The sequence below is a fragment of the Aplidium turbinatum genome, chromosome 6 (genome assembly GCF_918807975.1).
Source record: "Aplidium turbinatum chromosome 6, kaAplTurb1.1, whole genome shotgun sequence".
In the NCBI taxonomy this organism is placed as follows: Eukaryota; Metazoa; Chordata; class Ascidiacea; order Aplousobranchia; family Polyclinidae; genus Aplidium; species Aplidium turbinatum.
The window spans coordinates 7979989-8002765 of NC_137477.1; the positions used below are offsets into that span (position 1 = coordinate 7979989).

General features: G+C 38.0%; 1 protein-coding gene across 1 annotated transcript; it reads right to left on the minus strand.

Moving 5' to 3' along the window:
• Positions 1-5806: 5806 nt before the first annotated feature.
• Positions 5807-18724, minus strand: LOC145771742 (ethanolamine-phosphate cytidylyltransferase-like). The gene is made up of 15 exons (XM_082583472.1): positions 18518-18724; positions 18076-18164; positions 17535-17696; positions 17204-17270; positions 16521-16568; positions 15575-15611; positions 14898-14942; positions 12658-12750; positions 12129-12174; positions 11668-11744; positions 11040-11117; positions 9375-9440; positions 8972-9053; positions 8656-8728; positions 5807-7828 (listed from the first exon to the last, which is right to left on the minus strand). Exons 1-15 carry the CDS (start codon positions 18568-18570, stop codon positions 7726-7728), a joined length of 1119 nt encoding a protein of 372 aa, XP_082439598.1. The 5' UTR covers positions 18571-18724; the 3' UTR covers positions 5807-7725.
• Between the last annotated feature and the right edge of the window lie 4053 nt (positions 18725-22777).

Sequence of the window (22777 nt, forward strand, 5' to 3'; positions counted from 1 at the left end):
TTAACAGCTACAAATTAGGTTAACACCATGAGTACAAACATAGGCGCCTAACTATTTTTTTGGCCGTGGGGACAAAAATGTGTTTCATCAGCAGCAACGTAAATTCAGCAAAATGTCACATAATATAGATGGATGATGTAATTATGTCGTCACACTAGGATTACTTTTATTGCCACACTCGAAGTTATCGCTACGTTCGACCTACCGTTAATTATTATAAACAAAACTCGACCAAAACACATGCTATGCGTCTGCGTTGGCCAGCAGTTGATGGACTGCGACTCTTTAAGCTAAGCACTAGGGTTGCCAGAGGTTAATATAAAAAAAGCCCAAGCTTCTTCAAAAAGTAGCCCAGTTTTCTTTGGGGTTCTAAAATGGAGCCCAAGCAAAGAGATAGGCTATTATACAAAATTCTTCAAGAACCATTGATCATCAGTCCTAAATTATAAGTGTTTTTCCAGTTCTTCACATCTTTCAGACAGATTGGCAACCATGCATTCACTCAACTGTTTGAATAACTACAAACAAGTACTGGTTCCACACCAAGCAACACAAAAAATGGTTTAATTGCTTTTCGTGATGAGCTAACGCATCAAGAGTGTTCCCCTCAAGACCATCAACAGTTTCGATAACCCACCATGGTCGATCATCGTAGAAACTATCTTTTTGTCTTGTTTTTTTTACTCATATAAATTGTTAAAAAAAGTTTCAGTAGCCTTTCTTTTCTCATCTTTCTACATTTGTAAAAACTTTATTAAGGTGTTGCGACCATGCTATAACTGATTGTCCTGCTTTGGCGTCATGCACGTTATAGCGTCCGTTCTTTGTTGCTTCTACCTTTTTCTAGACCCTTGCTATGTTTGAAATATATTGTTTTTCGTTGTGATCGTCAGAAATAAAAACAAACTGAACTGATGTCAACTGCATTTTCATGAAAACCTGGATCACTTAAGGTGCCAGGATTGCCAGATATTAAAGCCTAAACATGCACATTTTTGAAAATTGGCATCTTTATACGTATATACCAAATTGGTAACCCTGCCTTACCTAGGCCTCCAAAAACGCTGCTCCTCAATAAAATAACTACAAATTAGGTAAACATCTTAAACATGATACAATATTTTCACATTAAGAGTTATATTATATTTTTTAAAAAAAGTAGCCCAATTGGGCGCCAACTAAACAAGCGCGTCCAACGCGAATTTTTGGCGCCTAGAGAAATCAAAAGTAGCCCAATTGGGCGTAAAAGCGCCCAATCTGGCAACCCTACTAAGCACAACATAAAGTTTAGCAACGAACTAGATTTGTTAGCATGAAACAAGAGACAAAAAGGTTTACTAAGGTATAAAAAAATGTATGCTGTAAATGGAATGAAAATACTAACTTGATCATATGCTTGAAAATATACCTGTTGAAAGTAAAATCATTCATGTTTACATCAATTCAATAGCAGGCCACCTTGAATAAATTTAAAAGTTGCTGACATCCGTAAACAGCCCTTGAAAAATAGTTACGGAGAGACGTTTGATTAAGTTTTCGACTTGACATTGCTCCCTTTTCACTACAATATCGTAACTTATCGCTGACCAGCTTTCAAGTTTCAATTCGTTGTAATACGCCCGTTTTCGTGTTGCAGATGAAACAAAAGATGCGCATATTCCCCACCTTTGATCAGATTTCTATGGCAACGGTCGTGTGTGCGCCATGCAGTTTGCGCGAGTCCATGGTTGTGTTGATTATGCCGCGTGTGCGCAATGTGGTTTGTACCAGCCCTTGTTGCGTTGGTTAGTAGTTACCTCGGGGCGAGACTTCAAGTTCATTTTCACAGCAAGCGATTCACTCTTCACTGCCGCGACAATTCTTTGCAGAGGTTTCGACTTTCGAAAGCAACATCGACTCTGTTTGCAAGCGCATTAAGCTAAACGCACGCTGCGTCAACATAGCAAATTATATTGTTTTTGGGTGCATTCAACATCTGATGACATTGAATCGATGCAAAATGGTAGATTTTTCCTATGTCTCAGGCAGCAAAATCAGTCATTTTTTTGTCTGGGGTGGGATTGTAGCATCGCTACTCGTTCTAGTGATTATTTATCGCAAAGCTGTTGCGGTTTGCATTTAAAAATGTTTTCCTGCTGCCGATCGCTAGTTCATCTATTGTTTTATGTATCAATGCAGCATAAAAAGTTGCTCCCATGCAGAAATATGCGTGGGGGCTAGGCTCCCACGGCCCACGCCACAGGCGCCTATGAGTACAAATATTCATAACTAATAACAATTAATAATATAATATGATAACATATCATAAATAAACCTTCGTAAGAGACAATCATGAGAGCACAACATGTAAAAAAAACATTGTCATATAACGCTCTTGGTTCGCCAATTGAGCACTTTGCTAGCAGACATCTTGCAGTTGCATTGCACAATGCACATAGCTCACAGCTCCAGTCGTTTGAGTACTTTTGCAAGATGGGTGAAAGTACCCAAATGTTGTTTCTTGTGTACCGCAAATGGAAGCTGCATTACTTATATTATATATATAGTAATAACGCGCTCTTGTCTGGTGTACAATTTACTGCACTAAGGAACCTTAAGGGCAAAACAGTGGCATGTTGTCTGCAGTTATTGTCATATATGAAAATTGCATAGCACAACAGTACTGTAACCTAATATAATATGACATAAGATGATTCCAAGGTAAAGGGTCACTGCGCCAGTGATTGTCAATCCTGGCCTTGAATGCATTTAGAAGTAGAGCAAGGCTACATCAATCAACATTCAAAATATATGCAATACTCTTGTAGTGAATAAAAAATATTGAATCATTTTAATTATAATAACAATCAGCAGTTTCGAGTTTAAATCAAGTTTGCCAAAGACAATGTTCAGATCTGAGATCATGTGAGATGTGCTCAACTTAGGTCTATAGACTATCAACGTACTAAACACAGCAATATCGAGATAAAATATGAGGCTATTAAATCTGGTATAGGTGAAGAACCGATAAAAGAAAACAGCAAGCTTCATGCTTGAATTATGAGGGGACCATAGTCTCCGAGGATATGGTTACAATATATGGTAACTATAGTCATTGCAAATTAAATGACCTCATAGCCTATTATATTTATACATACATCAAGTACCGGTAGGCCATAGAAACATATTTATAAAAAATAGACTAAGACACTTGAAAGTAAACTTGTAGGTTCATCTAACCAGATTATTTGACTACCTTAATAAAACTCGAATCTTTCACAACATATGAAATAGATGATAAGTGATAACTAGGGCAAGTTTTTGCAACTTTTTTTTACAGCCACCGGCAGCTTCCTAAATACTCAGAATTTATGTAGTATGATGTTTTAAGCTGTTTGTAGGAATTTTATATTGCAACTTTTTGCAACTTTTTTCTATTTTTCATGCAACTTTTTACTGCAACTTTTATCAAGTATTGAGCAAAATGTAAAGGAATGATTTAAAAAACATGCTATAAAACTGTTTCTAGTACAGTATGGTTCTATTCTCTTTGATTTGCACAACAAAAGCTATGTGATGGATTAGCTGCATCTCAATGTTATCTATGACGCAACAGTTTGCTTGCAAGCTAGAAGTTCAACAACCTCAGCCAAGCACGACAGCGCCCGAACTAAATTAGAAGTGGAAGTATGACTTGGCTTTTGGCCAAGCTCGCATAAACGGAAACAGGTTGTGTCTAGTCTTTCGAAGTAAATGAATGGTAAAAAGGTAAATAAATAAATGCAACTTTTTATTGCAACTTTTGTTAAAATTAAGTGCAACTTTCTCATGTTTTTAGTGCAACAAAAACTTGCCCTAGTGATAACTAAAGCCAACAAGTCTGGTATAGAACCTCTCAACACTCAGACATAAACATTAGCCTACTTAGATATTTGTATAATTGTATTTGAAATTGTGACAAGTGGCAACCATCGTTCAGTGATGCCCACATGAAAAAAAAATTAGAGAATATATTTCATTCACACGCCATCTCCGCTTGAAGCAGATGCACATCAACATGTGTTCTCTGTTTCCATGAGTCACGGTTTTGAACTAGCTCGCCCACGTCGCTTGACTGGGTGCGGTCCATGCCTGGATGTTGTAATACCATCGTCTTGGCGGTATGCCTCGTTTTCTCTTTCCGTTGAGTTGACTTTGCCTTGTAGACTATGCACATCATGTTGATTCCTTATTTTGATGTTTTAGCTGGTTTTAGTATGGCCAAGCCCGTTGAAAGGATAATTTGGGCCCGGTACCGATCAGAATAGATTCTTGGACCCCAAATCAAGACACTTCTAAAACGAAAAGTATACGTCGTGATTTCTTCAACTTCGCGAGCTTCTTGGAAAGATTACATGCCCTTAAAAAGTAGGTAGCCTACCCCTGGACCTCTATATCATCCCTATTGTGTAGGCTATGGCTGAACAGTTTCAGAACTTTTAATTTTATTGTTCCTGCAATCGGTTTAGCTTCGTTACAGTCAATAGGGCTTATATTTTCATGCGGTCAAGTACAGGCCCGTAACTAGGGGGCGCAGGGGAGGCGAAGCCCCCCCTGCAAAAATGTTGGCACCCCCTGGAAAAAATTATGTTAATTAGCTCTGTTCGCTGACTTTTCAGTTTTATACTCAATTTTCTTGTGTTATTTAATTGTAAACATTGTGTGTTTAAGGGTGTGGTAGAATGTTGTCTCTAAAACAAAGTTTGCCTAATTTTAAACGAAACTGCATTAAAAGAGCGAGTTTTGCCAATACCAAACATTCAAATATCTCAGCCAGGAATTAGCAACAAAAAATCATAGAGACTTAGCTTTATTACCGAAAAATGCCCTAGAAAACATGATCTTATCCTTTTGCTATGCCACCGGACAGCACCATTTTACAGGAATATTTATACCCACATGTTTGTTGAAAATGCTTTCAGAATGCACCAAATTCATAGTAATTTTTCAAAATTTTCTGGGGGAGGCCCCCCAGACCCCCCGCTGCTGGGTGTCGCCTTTGGCGAAGACGCCGTCGGTCTTTGCCCGTCAACCCCACCCCCTTTCAAAATGCCTGGCTACGCCACTGACTGGTTCTATGATAAACTAGTTTAATGTAAACGTTGTAGGCTATTAGGCCTACGATTAATGTTCTTGCGTAAATATACCCACATTGTGTACAAACGTCGTTTTCGTACATGATACGGAAAGTAAAAGTTGGGCCCCCTCTAGAATACTTTTTGCCCCCCCTGCTGCTCCAAGCTAGTTACGGGCCTGGTCAAGTAGCCTTTAGTTGGTCAAGTTTTTTGTGATGTGATTTTAGAAAATGGTGAGTTTTTCATTGTTGTAAACGTTCAATTTACGCATTTTAGACTGTAGCTAATAGCACGACTGGTAGAACGTAAGTGTAAGTATTGAAAGTTTTTGATTCTAGTTTGATTAGGAGGTTAAATTAGTCCATTGGAGGTTAAAATCTTTTCGTATTTTAAGTGCTGCCCAGCCTAAACCGATTTGGTGTTGCGGTACTGCAGTTTCTCGATCGTTGGTCGAGGATAGTTTGTGGCCAAGAGATAGGCTACGAATCCTCACACTTGTTCTATTTACATTCCGTAGCCTTCACATTAGACTAAGCTTAGGTGAGTTGTCAATTGTATCGGTTGCCATTGTATCGGTTACTTCTATCTTACTTTCCAATGAAGCGGTAGATATAACACTACTGTGGTAGCCTCACAATGCTGCAGTACGGTTCCGCTGACGTTCTAGCATCCATCATCCGGTACTACAAACATTTACAAGAAAAAAATTTGTTAATAATTATTATTTTTCAAAATTAAACAAACAACGACAAAACTCAAACGTTGACACATGCAAGACATTGTTCATGGAGCATAAATAAAATCATACATTGATGAAAAGACAATGAATAAAAATGACACAACAAAACAGTGCTAACATCCAAGCACAATGCTTAGCGAAGCAAAATCAAGTAACTTACATGAAGTCGTTATGTTATCAAAGTTTATTTTATTCAAAAGTAGGATCTAGTATAATTTGAATAGCAACAAAAAGTTATTTTGATATTTCCCAACGAAAATGCATCAAGTAAAAAAGGCCCAACGGTTTTTTAAGCGCACCAAAAGTGGCAATTCAGTCCTCTGTCTAAGTCATTTACGTTCCTTAATATACCAAGATACCTAAAATGAAGAAAACACAGCACGTTTGTTGGATCTTTTAGTACAAGAAAAAATAAATATTGCCTTCAAAGTTTTTAAATATACGCAAAAGTACTGTAACAGGCTTATAATGTCATTGGTATAATGTCGTTGCTCAAATATTTTGTATAGGACCGGCACTGGTAAGTAAAAAGCCACGGGCGTTAATTCAGTGTTTCAGGTACAACATCCTTCTTGAAATTCACAATCTTGTCAAGCACAGCTCTTTATCTCGCATACTATTCAGTTGAATAACTTTTTAGTTGCTTAGATATTTAATCACGGAGTGGTTGACTACTATCCAGCGAGAAAAATCTACCTCATTTACATCAAAACAGGGCAAAGAGGATTCATTTGGTAGCTGTTTGTTGTTGTTTTTTTTTTTTGCTAATATAATTAAACAGTCAGCAGAACCGAGCTGTGCACAACATTTTTATTTGTCTGAGAGGTTGCAGAGACCTGTTGAGACAGAGAATTTCATATGGAATTGTATAACGTGTAAAAGTTTCACGAATGGCCGGGTTGATATGTGCCAGTGAGTTGTTGAGAAATTTTTGGCACAAGCATTTGCTTAATACCACTTCAATCTACTAAAATCCAAGCAAAAAATAATTCAGCGTATGCCATATAGCCCTTCCAAGTATACAAAAACTGTCTTTTTAAACGTCTGCTAACGTAAAGTAACGTAAAAAAGATAGTTTTTGTTGGAATAAGGATATAAACTCACTTAATCAATACACGTAACTTTTCACACGCGCATGTCAAAAATATAGTTCTATATATCAAACTGCATCAGTGTAATGATGGAAAACAGCACAGTTTCACAAAGCGTTAGAAAAAAGCAGCTCTACCTCTTTCAAACCAACAGGAAAATTCGAAAATATCTTCTCTACTTGTATTACACTAGCGATGTAGGATTTTACAACTCTCGCATACAGGGCCGTTGAAAGAATAATTTGACTCCGGTACCAATAAGATTTCGGGCCCACCATCAAAAGATAAAAAGGTAAGGTGACAATACCAGTAAAATCATAGAGGAAAAGGTGGTTTGTCTACAAAAAATTATAGACCCAACGCAAACAGGTTATATTTCAAGTGCGTGGTGTTTTTTTCAATTTGCCAGGTCACCTGGAAATGTTGTGGGCCCTTAAAATCATACCGGGATCGGGTCCCAAAGTACCTCCTGGACCCTACTGCTTATATTCGTAGATTAAGCATTATTTTTATCAAACTACAACTAATAAACTCTTTTCGATAAACGCTATTTTTGCACAAAATAGAATAACAAGTTAAAATAGTATTGAGCTAGAACATCAATCATCTGGCAACGCTTTTGTTTAACGTTCCCTGCCCTCGAAACCAAAATGGCGGAATAATCTTGATTTCCACAACTACCAACAATAATAAAATCAGAATATAGAAACGACAATGAAACGTTCAAAATAAATTCTATTTGGAAAAAAGTAAAATCCGCTTATGGAATATTGAAACAAGAAAGTATGCGCTTTGAATATCTCTATTGCTCAGGGTCTTCATTTAGTGCTTGTCCATTACTTAAAAGTTTGAAGGCCGCCATCTCTTTTGCTTCCTTGGCTTTATTACGTTGCGAGTACCTCGCCCTAAAAAGAGAAAAAATTGTGTTATACTGTATCTCCTTTTTTTCCTCCAAGTTATGACGATAAAGATTAAGCAAAAAAAAACAAGAAAGCCAGCTTATTCTTCAAGCTTTGCCTAGGCACACATGGCTGCACGCTTTCATGAAACGCGACAGCTGTGTGAACGTTGGAATGGACTTCATATAAAAGTGCTCTCACAGAAAAGTGGAGGCACTCCAAATTTTAAAAATAAATACATATACAGTGTGAAGAAAGGCGTTCTGAAGAAAGGTTTTGTTGGCTCTTTCTTTCCACAAAGATAAGAGTTAAACTGACTGGTAAAGCGGCGGTCGATTACTCAAGTGGCAAGAATACGGTGCGATACTGATGAGCTCAGCCTCATGGGCGAAACACGTGTCTATCGCTGTCTATTCGATGCTACAATCGGCTGCCAAAATAACTTATACATATACAGTATTAAGTATTAGAAAAGTTTTCAAGCAGCCGACGTGTTATCATTCTCTCTACAGTAAAACCGCCGCGTACAATCCCGGCCTTGACAATCTGTCACAACAGAATCATTTTCCAGAGCATGCCTTCATGTTTTAAACAGTGCCCGTTCAAAGGCTTCGGCAAGTAATCTTCTTGGCCTCCCTCTGTGGGACATAAACCTCTGGATTTTTTTTCAGATATTATTTCATTTGAACAATTATTATAAACAATAAAACATAGACCTTTTTTTCTGCTTAACAAACTCACACAGTTTGCAGATCGACTCTACCTTAAGCACTATTCTTTTGTCGCAAACAAAGTACCCATATCATAGCTTAACAACGGTCCGATATTCTTACCTGTGTTCTATAATGCGGTCGACAATATGAGGTGTTGTGAGGTGACATCCACTATCAATTAGTTGAAAAATGCCTGAAAACATAGCATAACCAATATCAAATAAATTCGGTTTTGTTTCCGCTGGTGATTGGTAAAGGTGACCCACTTATAAAAATTGACTACATGCCCTTTGTGCCAAAAAAAACAAGAACAAAATTTACGCGGAAAAACAGGTTAGAAATCGATGGTTATCAAAAAATAAGAAAAAGCAACGAGTCTTCATTAGGATATGTTAAAGCACATTGCGTTCATACTTTTCCATTTACCAGTACCCACCTCTATCTCTTGCCACTTTGTATGGATCGCTACCATGCTCATCGGCAAATACAGGGGAATTCCCATGCGCCACTATGTTGACCTGCGAAAAAATACCTCGCAGCTGTAATCGCTTAGCGTTTAGTTAGACTTCTTGATTGTAATCGTTTAGTTTTGAGTACCAGAAAAGTCGCCAATTGAGCTGTTCTGCTTTCCTGACAAATAAGTCAACGCCAGCCTCTTGGCAATATCTTTTGCAAGCTCAAATAAAAGAACGACCTACCTTTTCAAATCAGACTGTTTGATGTGATATGCTGTCAATTCACTAATTTGTACTTGACCGTTTGACCAACCTCTACAAAACTACGTTGAAAAAGCATTCTTGTTCATTTCAATAAAGCACAAAAACATTCAAGCTTCCTACTTTAAAGTGATCCAGCAGTTCCGTAGTGACTTGGAACGGCGCTCCGATGACAACCTCATCCACATGCTGCAATTATAATTGATTGATTAGTTGTGGTGGTATGCAGTGTCCAACTTCGGTCGAACAGATTAGTTGGAGGTCAATCCTTGAAGTGTCGTAAATTAGTGAAAGTTTCAATCACCGAAAGCAAACCTGGTTTTTAAGACCCCCCGTGCAGCACGGGATTCACATGTTCTTGTAATCTAGAACAACTTAAGGATGGAAAAGAACAAGGGTTAAGGTAGGGACAGTACATTACGGGACGCGCAACTCCGTTGTTCCACCAACATTAGAAGGGTCAATTGCCAATTTTACATTTTTTTACGCTTTGCTGCTCGCTTGCTTTCAACTAAAAACCTTAAATTACCTTAAGACCAACTTCACTCTTCTTATATAACCCATAAAAAGTACATTATTTTGTAAATTACTAAAAACGTAACCCTTCTAGTGTTGCGGATAAGCCAAAAGCGGATGTAGTTTCGCATCCCTACGATCTACAATCCCTAGCTAAGGTTTGTGTAAGAAAAGAGGTTAGGAAAGTGTTTCCTAACTGAGGGCCACGGAAAGTATGGAGATTGTCTGAGAATGCACTGATTTCAAGAAAAGCACTGAAATGATGCTTAAAACGTCTATGAAACTTGAGCAAATTTTGAAAACGTTTTGCTGTTACTTATTAGCATTGTACCATAACAGAGAATTACAGGAATCGGAAAGCGGCAAAGAAGCGATATGTGCATTGCCAATGTGTACAACAAAGACATGTGAAAAATAAGCATCGCAAATTTAAAAAAAGCACTTTGCACAACCAGTTCAGTTGCAAGTAAAGCGATTAAATTAGTTTCTTTCCTGCATGCAGGGACGTAGCCACGGGGCTTGGGGGGAGCAGTCGCCCCCCCCCCAAATTTGGCTTGCCCACTCAAAAATAGATTTTTAATACTATTACAACCCGTTTCAATGACATTGTATTGTATGTTGAATGACATTTCATAAATGTTTGGCTGCATCCAGTAGCTATATTTTTGAACTAACTCTTCATTTTAAATATTAAAATGTTTGCCTTCCACAACAGTTGCTTTGCCCTCCTAAAATGTTCTTTCTAGCTACATCACTGCATGCCAACTTTTTGCAAGAAATACGCATTTTGACCAGTTGGTCTGTTGTAAAATTCCCGCTAAAATCTTTTTATATTGTATAATGAACAGCTGCAAAATTATGCTGTGTAACCGGGTTTGGCACTTCCCGTAACCCGTAATTCTGATTGGATACCAGGGTTGCTTGAAGACTTGCACAAATTAACGCATTTCCTAATTCTTTACATTCAATGCAACAAATAGGCAGGCTGCGAGGATAAACGTGAAACATTAAGTAACAGGCCATAGTAAAGAGACACATCGAAAGAACCCGGCAAACTGTGTTTAGTAATCTGGTAGAACTAGCCACACCATGCCTGCCAACAAACTAGTCCTTTGTTTGATTGAGTTAACGTCTACAAACGTTGAATCAATTTAAAAAAGGACTTGTTGCTGACCCCGATGTTGCAAATATTTGTTGTTACATGAATTCAATGTCTAACGACGTTAAAGCGATGTAAAAACAACTGATTTTGGAAGCATGAAGAGTACCAACCTTACAAGCGAGCACGCTGAGAACTCGTTCGTGTAAGTTCATGATCGGATAGTTGCTTCCCAGATAACGGTTCACATCCTGTCAAACATGGACTTGTCAACGTAACTAGTGTCATGCTAGCGTTACGCACGTTTTACGTAAGTCACGTTGGCGTGAGCGGTTTACATGACGTTAACGTGGTAAAAATAAGATTTGGTATGAAGCTAAAACAAACCATTTAAAAATCTAAAAGCTTTTTCAAATTATATCTTTTGTTTGGCACATTGTTCAAATTTAAACCATTTCACATACAAATTTGAACACAACTTATAGAGCATAACTAATAGAGTATAAAAATAAAAAGTGTTTTTGTAACTAAAAATAACATAAATGTAAAACAATCTGCTGGCCAATAAGACAAATACATGGTAAGGTCGTATACGTATTAACACATTGGGAAAATATATTATATTCAATTCGGTTTAAGTCGATAACTTTAGAAAACCTACTTCTCATTATGTAAAAGGACACAATATTAATGAAGACGATTGATTTCCTGAAATCCTAATAAGTGCTTTTGCAGTGTACGAGTCACTCTGTCAGACAAGAGTAGCTCAATGTTCAGTCCAAAACCGTGTGAATGACTCACGTGATCGGTGTGTACTCCAACGATCACAAAGTCGCCCAGGGATGCAGCTTTCTCCAGGAAGGAAAGATGACCGATGTCTTCAGTAAGCCATTGAGGAAAGAAACAGCCAAATTTTTTTTACCCAACGCTTTTAGTTTACTTCTACCGTTGCGGGGAAATTGTGAAACAGACCATACGTCCTTGAAGGTATCGATGGACATAATGTACATGCGTGAATTCACAAAATGTTTACGTTTCCACATTATCGTATTTGTTAAATGATGTTACAACTTGAAATCGAACCTAAATTAACATCAAGCATAAGATCTCAGATAAAACATCAACCGTTTTTACATTGTCTGCAGACGTTGAATCAATGTAAAAACGGTTGAATTGCTGTACAAAGACTTATTAAAGATAAAGATAAATATGGTTGTCATCGGTAGCTTGCTGCGCAACACAGCACGCACGCTTAAGGATACGGAAACAATCAAAAGCACCAGAGACGTAGACGATTTTATCACCAGGCTGCAATACAAAGAAGAGTTTATAAAACTGAACAGTAGGGAAATTTTTAAGAAAAAAATGTACAAACCTCTTTTTCCAGGAATTGATCCAACACAACACGATAAAATAATGAATACAAAAAAAAACGCCTTGTTTTGAAGGCCGGTTAAAAAGAGTGGGCTATACACGGTCGAAAAGGTCTGCGTTGAGATAAGCCAACAACAAAAATTGCATTAAAAATGTTTTTCTACATAATATGTTGTGGAGCAACTGGTATTGCAATAGAAATAGAAATCAGAACCACAAACAATATTGGTTTTATTGCTTGACTCATTGAACGTGCAATTTTTTGTCATAAAGTATTGTTCTAGTAGAAATACCAATACTGCTTGACTTAATGCTCAAACGCATTTTCAATTCTTCATACGCAACGTACATACACTTTCAGACATTGCGTTTTTAAAGGAAAAAATTGATTCCCATGCTGGTTCATATAAATATCACCTTTGGCTGTTTTCCGCTTGAGAATTGCACTATTTTGTTGGTGGTGGCGAGGAACTGCGACACGCCTGTCCAAGGACTGTGGACGCTGGGACCCTGGAAATTATAATTTCTATGTCATTGAGTCGTTTATCGTTTAAGCTCAGGCTTTGTGAAATGAGCCTGTACTCTAAGCTTTCTTGCTGTTTTCCAAGCCTTGACCAGATCATTTAAACAGGTTGACGTGTTTTCAAAATATATCTTTTACGCTTAATCACACTACGATTATTATCTCATCTAGGAATGTGCAATGGGTTGGCAAGAAAGTTTCCAAGAAAGATTGTCAACCAGCAGTTTGTACTGATAAGATTACATTAGAGCTTCGTAGTGTAACGAGAGTCATCCCAGTTAGAAAACAGTTGCTCTTACATAGTTTGATTATGCAATAAAGATCCATATAGAAAGGCAACTTTTTTTCTGGCTACGTCAAACAAAACAGTACCCTCATTGGAGAATTTGAAAAGTCATTATTTAAAGAGCCTCCACAAACATTGCGAAAAGTGTGGACTTTAGTCGCGATGTTACAACAGCAAATGTAATGTTTGGACAAAATTGCTTCACGCAATGAAGCGTATGGTCTAAAAATAACGCGTTCTTCAAATAGACACAGGGTGCGTAGTGGTGTGAATACATCGCTGGCAATCCCTAAAGCCTGTTTGTGATCATGTTGTAGTTACTGGGCGCGGATGTCAGAATAATTTGGATGTAACCGTAACATATTGCTTTACTATCCAGACTGCAAATCAAATATTTTTACATTGATTCAACGTCTGCAAACGTTGAATCAATGTAAAAAATGATCAATTTGTTGTCTGGGTCAGTATTTATCAATGAACAATTGGAAAAATTGAAAAAAAAAAAACAATGAATCAATTGGGAAAACACTGCTTTACAATATACCCCCTTTCCTGTATACCTTGGCATAACACTAGACAGGACCCTATCCTATAAGACACACCTAATGAAGCTTAAGAAAAAATTATCTGCTCGCAATAACCTTTTGCAAAAGCTGGGAAACTCAAACTGGGGAGCAGATGAGCACACACTGAAGCAAACAGCACTGGCTCTCTGTTATTCGACCGCTGAATACTGCGCTCCAGTATGGGCTAGGTCAAGCCACACCAAAGTAATTGACTCCGAATTAAACCAAGCATGTAGAATCATAACTGGCACACTCCGTCCAACACCAATCGCCGACCTTTATAACTTAGCAACTATAGCTCCACCTCATATCCGAAGAGAAGTCACTACAAAAAAGGAAAGAGTAAAACAAATATCCGACCAACGCCACCCTCTCTATGAACACAAACTTATTCCAGCAAGACTCAAGTCACGCAAAAGCTTCATCAAAGTCGGCCCATTGGAACACACAAGCGCGACAGCTGCACGACTAGAAATGTGGACCTCTGAGCCCGATAGGACACAACATCCTGCCATCCCAAGTCCTTCCGAAAGTCTACAACAAACTCCCACCCTTGAGAGAAGAGAGTGGTGCTGCCTAAACAGAGCCCGCTGCGGAGTCGGGAGAAATAAAAGCAATCTTTTCCGATGGAAGATGACTCCTGACCCAATGTGTGATTGCGGCCTAGACAATCAGACGATGAAGCACATCCTCACCAACTGCCCCCTTAGCCCTTCATGTGATGACAACGACCTCAAAAACATCACAAACAATGCTCTTATCTGGCTCCGACACTGGCGTGACAAGCTATGAATGAATGAATGAACAATTGAACATGGAGCAGCAAATCTATAAATTAAACAAAAACACAAAAAATCTAATTGACCTCAAATAAAGACTGCAAATTGCAACACTTTTGTGCCTAAATGGGTGATATTCTTTCAATATTGACTAGAGAGGTCCGTAGATGTTGAATCAATGTAAAAGCGACGGCTTGCGCTACATTCAACGTTTATTTAAAGCTTAACAAGGTGACAATAAACAAGCAAACTATTCACAGGTGGAAGACCTTTGGACGGCGACAAGCAAGCGAGAGTAATTCCCGCAATGAAAGTTCCACTGCTGACCAAACACTTCATTGAAAATGACTTCTGCTTCAAAGCTTACAGAAATGTGGTTTTTGAAAAATGGCTTCAGGGAGTACAATAGAACCGAAACGAGACGCCGTTTCGATTGATATCTTGGCTCTTTTGACGAAGTGCCGTTAGAGGACTTGTCGTGGTACCATTTCCTTTTCTCTTACCTTTTGTATGTTGTGGACTTGCTTAGTATCGGGTACATCTTCGCCCTATCAAAAGTTTAATAAGATAATTTCTCTTTAAACCTATTTGTTCAAACGTTTAAAATGTTGCCAATAATTTATTTAATGAATAAAGGAAGCACATTTCAAACGTTGGTACTTTATGGTTAAAAAACGATTCATGTTTAGTTCATGTTGGTTACAAATGTTACATGCTTTAAATCTTCATCGATTTAATCAATGGAAAAGAACGATGTGGAAAATAGCTAAATGGGGGATTCGAATGATCTTTGACGTATGGTTGGGGTCTGGGTTGTAGGTATGGTAGGGTCCGGAGTCTGGGTTGGATAAAAAACACGATTGCGCTAGCGTTGCAGAGTGTCAAAGCTTTTCAATAAAAAAAGAAGCTGCTCACACAACTCAATTTGTCTACAGCAGAATGTTCGTAATATGATTATTTACAAATACGTTGGTACGACACGTAGTTTGACTGAATGATAACGATATACAAGCTTGAAAAATTTGCGTGTTCCTCACATTAAGAAGACTTTTATATGTCCAGACATTAGTCAGATGAGACCGCATCATAAGTGTAGTAATAGTGGCGGCTCATGTTAGTTTGTAATTATCTGTAATTGCTATAAATAAACTCTGCTGCATATTGTTAAGCAAAACCTTACTGATCTCTTATGGTGAGTTTTCGTCAACAGCAGCATCCTGAAATAACAACAATATAAATCAATGTATTTTAATTAAGCAGTATTCCTCCAGAAAAGTTGACTATCTAAGATCTGTTTTAACACCCTGAATAGGTTCTTCAGTCCACGTTTGCATGTACATGACGTTAGTTTACCGTCATTTCATCACTTTATAATCTTTTCTAGTTTCATGCAATTACGCCATTGTTGGCAATAGTTCTTAATTGCTTTCAGTGATTAAACAAGAGTCATGCATTGACTACTTAACCAGCAAAAGTTGCCGCATGCGGTTTCAACATCGCTTAGCATAACCAATAAATCACAAGAATGGTTTTCATTTTTTAGTACATTTAGAAAAACCTTCTAGCAAGAAAATGAGAAAGACTACTTCACTGTTTGAGATCGTAACAACAATGTTCACATCAAAAAATAAGCCTACTGTATTTAAAACCATGCAATGCAGGAAGAAACGCATTAGTTGGAAGGAATAGCATTAGGAAGAGCAAAGATGTCAAACTGGAAACAAATCAAAAGCTGATCAAAAGAATAATATATATTTCTAATTGCAACTTATGGATGTGAAACATGAACAATGAACAAAGCAGACAAAAAAAGATTGACACTTTCCAATGGTATGGTGTTGGAGAAGGATGCTGCGTGTTCCTTGGACAGCAAAAGTGATAAATCAACAGATTTTGGACCAAACTAAACCGGACATATCCCTAGAAGCTAGAATGGTCAAACAGAAACTTTCATATTTTGACCACATTATGAGAAGCACATCACTGGAAAAAGAAATGAAATGGCTCGATACGGTGACAAATGACAGCGGGATGGGTATGGAAGAGCTGAAGAGCAAATGATGAACTGGATAATATGAATAACAATGGTAACATATTCCATGAGCAATACTGTTACCGGTACTAACCTTCCAACAAGATCAGTTGTTGAAACACCTTGGGTTCTGCTTACTTCTCTAAACAAGAAACTTAAGTTTAACAATGTCGTGTAGGCCGTAGGGCTTAACTTCTTTTAGAACGGTAATGATAACTGTAGTTATTGATACAAAATAAATTATAGTTAAAAAGTATGAAAATACAAAGTAAGAAGATTTGTGATGACAACACCCACCAATTTACAAACAATAAATCAGAGACTCAAAAATATAAACAATTAAACATCTATCGTTCACAATATGGGGGAGAAAGAATAGAAAATCGTAAAGTAGTAGGACTGCAAACTGTAGGATACCAACAATTTACAGAATAATACGCAATGCTATTCATATCTAATCAGGAGTAAAGTACCAGAGTTATACATATCCAGATGATGTAATGTGACAAAAATATTTTAACAGCTATCTGCTATATATATAAACGCATGCAAATAAAAAGCAATCTACTGTTATGAAAGTAGAGATAGCAAAAACAATGCTTGTCTAATGTCTATATATACTGTATATTCATATAAGGATACGCAGCAGGTGAAATGTACAAAATACAAGAAATTAACAAAACAATTGCGTTACCGTACTCAAATACCACCATGTGTTTCAAAAAAACGTATGCAGCCATCAATAATGTATAAAGAAAATTTTGTGACAAGATGTACCTGTACATATTTGCATCTTTAACAATCCGATATGCGTCTTCTCCTGAGGCAGTTATAGATATATCATCTATAAAACAAGGACTATGGTTAAGGAACAACCCAAAACACTGGTCAATTTGCAGATAGAAAATAAACTTAGAGACAACAAACTTCAGAAAGTAGAAAATTGACTATGTCAGTTTCATTGAATGAGCCTGTGTCAATGTGTCATTGGTTCAAAGTCTCAACAAGTATAAAATTGCCAGGATTTAGATTCCAAAGAAGCAGAACAAAAACAAAACTCCCACAATCAATCAAATATTCAAAATATTACATTGTCTATATTGTTTACCTCCATGGACAGTAAAATCACAGTTATGCTTTTCAAGGGTTTCAAGCGTTGTACAATAAGGAGCATTTTCCACCACTTCATCAACCCACTTAATTGCACGAACCATTTTATAGCGCTCCTCTTCTTTAAACACAGGTGGTCCTTTATTTTTGGTGACTTCCTCTGGAAAAACCATCAACAAACACTTGTAATGTTGAGTTGACCATCACACTAGGAAAGTCTGGTTGATATTAACAACTAAATTTAATAATAAAAACTGATTGCATTACATGTTTGCAATTAACGTTTCCTGCAACCCAAGAGATTTCTATGCAGCTTCAATAAATAGATTCAATTCCATAAAAACAAAAGAAACATATATAAGTTTTACAATCTTATAATACTAGATAAGTCAAATTTGTTAATTGTTTTTGTCATAATTATGCTTCAATCACAGTGCCAGTAAATTATTATATATATAATTCTTGTTTAAAATCATCAAGTTTTACTGATTATGTTATTGGCAACACAGCAATCTGAGTCTGACCAAATATACTCTTACCATCGGTATGAACCCCAACTATTAAAATATCTCCTAATTCTTTAGCTTGCCTCAGCAAATTGGCATGACCAAAATGAACCATGTCAAAACTGCAAATACAAGAAATGAAAATACAGTTTCAAATTTCAAATAAACTTTTTTAGACACATGGGTACAATGCTGTTCAAAGTTCAATCCAAATGATTGAAAAATAAACTTCAAACAAAAGGATTTAAAATAAAGTAACCTGCATCAAACTTTTGTAAACAAAAAACATAATTGCAAGCAGTTGATTCATAATTTTGATTAGTACATATAGCATGGACTTTCATCTTTCAACATACATACATCACATACACTGTCTGAAAAAGGTATCAATAGACAACAAAAACTACAAACAAAACCTTTAGTTAAATTATTAAAACATTAATGTTTATACTTTAAATCAATAACAACCACATACCAGCCATCCACCCACACCCGAATCGGCTTTTTTCTTCCATTAACACTTTCCATATCAATAAATTTAACACTGTTGGCTAGATACTGTACTACACTTGTTAGGTTACCGCAACTATTATATTTGAAAAAAATTAAAACTAGCTATTCATAACTTTTCCAACTGATGTGTTGGGAGCAGTGGTTCTGCTACTGAATCTATGCAGTTGAGAGAAACTACAAGCAAGAATTTTATAATAATAATAAACAGTGGTAATCAGTTCATTTCTTGTTCCTTGTGACAACATACATAGTACATATTATACAGACATATACCGTAGGTCTTATCATTAATTGGGTAGGTTGTAAGTCATCGTAATTTGAAAAATGCTTTTCTTTCTATGCCATATAATACCACCGTCATTCTGGCAAAATAATTTTTCCGCTTAAACATTAAAATTGTGGGTAGCAACATTCTACCACAAGCAAAGAGTACGACTACTTACAAATTGAAAAATATGTCGTTTCCATGTTGGTGTTTTTACACCTTAGTTCCAGTTTTGCTAAAAAATGACTAGAAGCTTTTGTCATGGAGAAACGTGATTACATGCGGTAATAAGCTACTTTTAATGTCTAACTTACTATGCTTAGACACCACATGAATTAGCTAGCCTACTACGCTAAAACAGCAATTTCATAATGGAATTTAAAAGTTTTTTTTGCTTCAGTGTAGAAGTTCTGTTTGTAGCCTGACATTACTGATGCAAGTAGCCTAACTGTAGATTTCCAAGCAGCTTTTGAAATTTTATTGCCAGTGCAGTCTTCATATTCTTTACATTATTACTGTACTATATCTTGTTAGTTACCGTACGTTACAAAATACTTGTCAGGATAAAATTTGCGTAAAACCTGGAATTTTCGATGCCATCTACATGTACTTGAATTTGCAGGTTGCAGCTAATGTTCGGTGGAGGTTATGCTGTCCGCCTCGATAGCTCAATTGGTTAGCGCGTCACTTCTGGAACAAAGAAACTTCAAGATCAGTAGCGGCGCTGGTTCGACTCTCGGGGTGTGCGCTTGAGCAACGCACGTTAAGGGCTGCTCTCCATTCAGCGGCAACTATTGGATGGAATAATTTCTCAGCAACAAGACTTCAACAATCATCAATCAACTTCACTCTGTCAATCTCAGTGACCGGGCCTGCGTTAGTAATAGCCTGGGAGCCTACGACAGAAGATTTCACCCCATAAGGTACAAAAGGTTTGACCCCTTGAAGTTACCTGGGTCAACCATGTCACTCACAAAAAGTATGGAAGATTGACCGCACCGGGTGGATCTGGTCCCTAGAGCCCCATAAAAAGCCCAAAAAAGGGGGTTAATTTCACCCCATAAGGTACATGGACCAAACTTGGTGAAAACGAAGTTCTATGTCAGGACATCACAAAAATATCAAATCTAACAATATTTTCGAGTGGAAAGGTGATGTAAGACCCCCCCGAAAGTGACCCCCCGCGGGGTTAATTTCACCCCATAAGGTACATGGACCAAAGTTGGTCAAAACGAAGTCTTATGTCAGGACATCACAAAAATATCAAATCTAACAATATTTTCGGGTGGAAAGGTGATGTAAGATGCCTTCAAAGTGATTTCCCTTAATGTGACCCCCTCGGAAGGTTTATTTCACCCCATAAAGTACATGGACCAAATTTGGTCAAAATGAAGTCTTATGTCTGGACATCACAAAAATATCAAATCTTACAATATTTTCGGGTGGAAAGGTGATGTAAGATGACTTCAAAGTGACTTCCCATAATGTGACCCCCTCGGAAGGTGTATTTCACCCCATAAAGTACATGGACCAAACTTGGTCAAAACGAAGTCTTATGTCAGGACATCACAAAAATATCAAATCTAATGTCGCGGTACTCCCCTCCATGGAACCCAAATAATAATGTGTTTTGTGCATCACTGGGGAGACAGCTCGTAGTAGCACGTGATTGGTCCTCTTTTCCACAGTTCTGGAATGTGACGTTAGATTTAGTGAGAGCGTAGTGTTTGTTTCTTCGTTATGAGAGATGCGCTCCTCTCTTGTAAGAAGCCATTTTTATTTCTAAAACTTGAAAAAGAAAGTTAGTTCGTTTTGGACGTCTGCTTAACGGTCGCTTATTACAGTCAAGCACTGGATATATGTTTAAATGCATAATCGATTTATTTCGGATCTGGTATCAAAGTAATGATTATATATTGGAGATACAACCCTCAACCTTTGGATGTACAGTAACGTGGAATAAACTACTGGACGCAGTGAACAGTGAATACGGTAATAAGTAGGCTACACAGTTATTGTTATACAGTTACACGGTCGCGTCGCCGAAGCGACTTCCATCACAGTTGCTTCGTAGACCGTGTGGCGCTTAGCAAAGGGCTAAGCTGGTGACCCCAACCCATCCATAAGCGGAAAGGCGACATTGGTGACCCCGACGTGATTGGATTTGGAACGTTGCAACAATTTTTTATGTAACTTAACTTGGCCTAATTCAACCAACATGGAGTTTATTGTTATTGTAGTGTCACTTTTGGCTATTGTGACGTCATTTTTAACTACCTTACTGTATTTCGTAGTGCGTAGCATTAATACTAAGGCAAATAATAACGCCACAGAGGCTTTTCACACTGCTGCACAAAATATTATGAACTTGTCGGCAAACGTACCAGTATCAAAAAAACTTAAATTACCTGTGTTTACTCATAGCAATGTGCAATTATGGTTATCATTGTGTGAATCTGCGTTCATGCAGCACCCTGACATGAGCTCACGTGATAAGTTCGATTGCATCGTACAAAAATTTGATCCTAAGCAATTGGCTGATATGACAGAAATTTTGGATAATTGTGTACATTGTGATTTACCGTATGAAAATTTTAAAACTTTGATCACTGCCGAAAATATGAAGTCTTCTACGGAGAGACTTCACGAGTTCTTACATGGTAACAAAGATCGAGGCCTTAAGCCGACCGAGCTCTTAAAGCGTTTACGTCAGTTAGTTGCTATAAACGGTCGTGTTCCTGAGAATTTTTTTCCTCTCCTTCGCATAGTTTTTCTTGACCGTCTTCCTCCTGGAGTGCGACAACTTTTAACCATCTGTAAGGGTGACGATCTTCAAACGCTCGCCGAACGAGCAGATGACATCATTGCTGCGGGAGAGCCATCTAATTCTGCTCCCACGCAAGATACCAATAAACAGCCAGAAATTAACTTCCACTTGGAGAACCGCATTTCTTCACTCGCGGACCGCCTGGAGGAGCTCCAAACCTCCATTACTGCTTCTTCTGACTCTCGTTCATGTACAACCTCGATGTCTACACTGAGCTCGCCTGCGAATTTTAGGCGCTCTGAGCCGAGTACCTCTACTCCGAAAATTACGGACTCCACCGACTTCAAACCCAAACCGAGGTCCAATGACTCAAGGCGTGTTTTATGCTATTACCACCTCACATATGGTAATAAGGCACATCGCTGTGAAAAACCTTGCTCTTGGGTCCCAAGAGGCAAGCCAAAAAACGAATAACGCCGAGGGATGGACGAGTGGGCAGCCTCGGCTCCGCAGGACCTACGACACATTCCGCTCTTTTCATGATTCTTGACACTCTTACTGACATTAACTTTTGTGTTGATACAGGATCGACCTTTTCGTTGTTGCCGCGTCGTTATACCGACGTTTCCGAACCGCAATCCAGTCTACGCGCAGCTAATCACACTGCGGTTAACATTTTTGGCGAAAGACCATTGACTTTGTCGCTTGATTTTGACCGCACATTTGAGTGGACGTTCCGCGTTGCAGACGTAGATTTTCCCATTCTTGGACTGGATTTCTTACGTCATTTTTGTTTAACACCTGACGTTGTTAACGGCCGTCTCCTACAGACGACCCCAGCCGATCCCTGTGCATCGAGTACTGACTTTGCTCCTGATACGGATTTGTCTACTTCACCTACTGATGCTTCTGAAGTTCAACTCTATTCTGATGCCTGTTCACCTTCTGCGAGCACGGCACAGATTCCTGCTGAACTAGCTTTCCTAGAGGAAGAGTTTCCTTCTGTTTTTGAGCTGGAGAACTTCAACCGTCCAGTTCGCCACACAACGGAACACTATATTCCTACCAATGGTCCACCTGTGTGCCAACGGGCACGACGACTATCTCCAGAAAAGCTGGAGGGTCTTCGCAAGGAACTGCAGACGCTCCTTGACTTGGACATTATAGAACCGGCGAACTCTCCATACGGT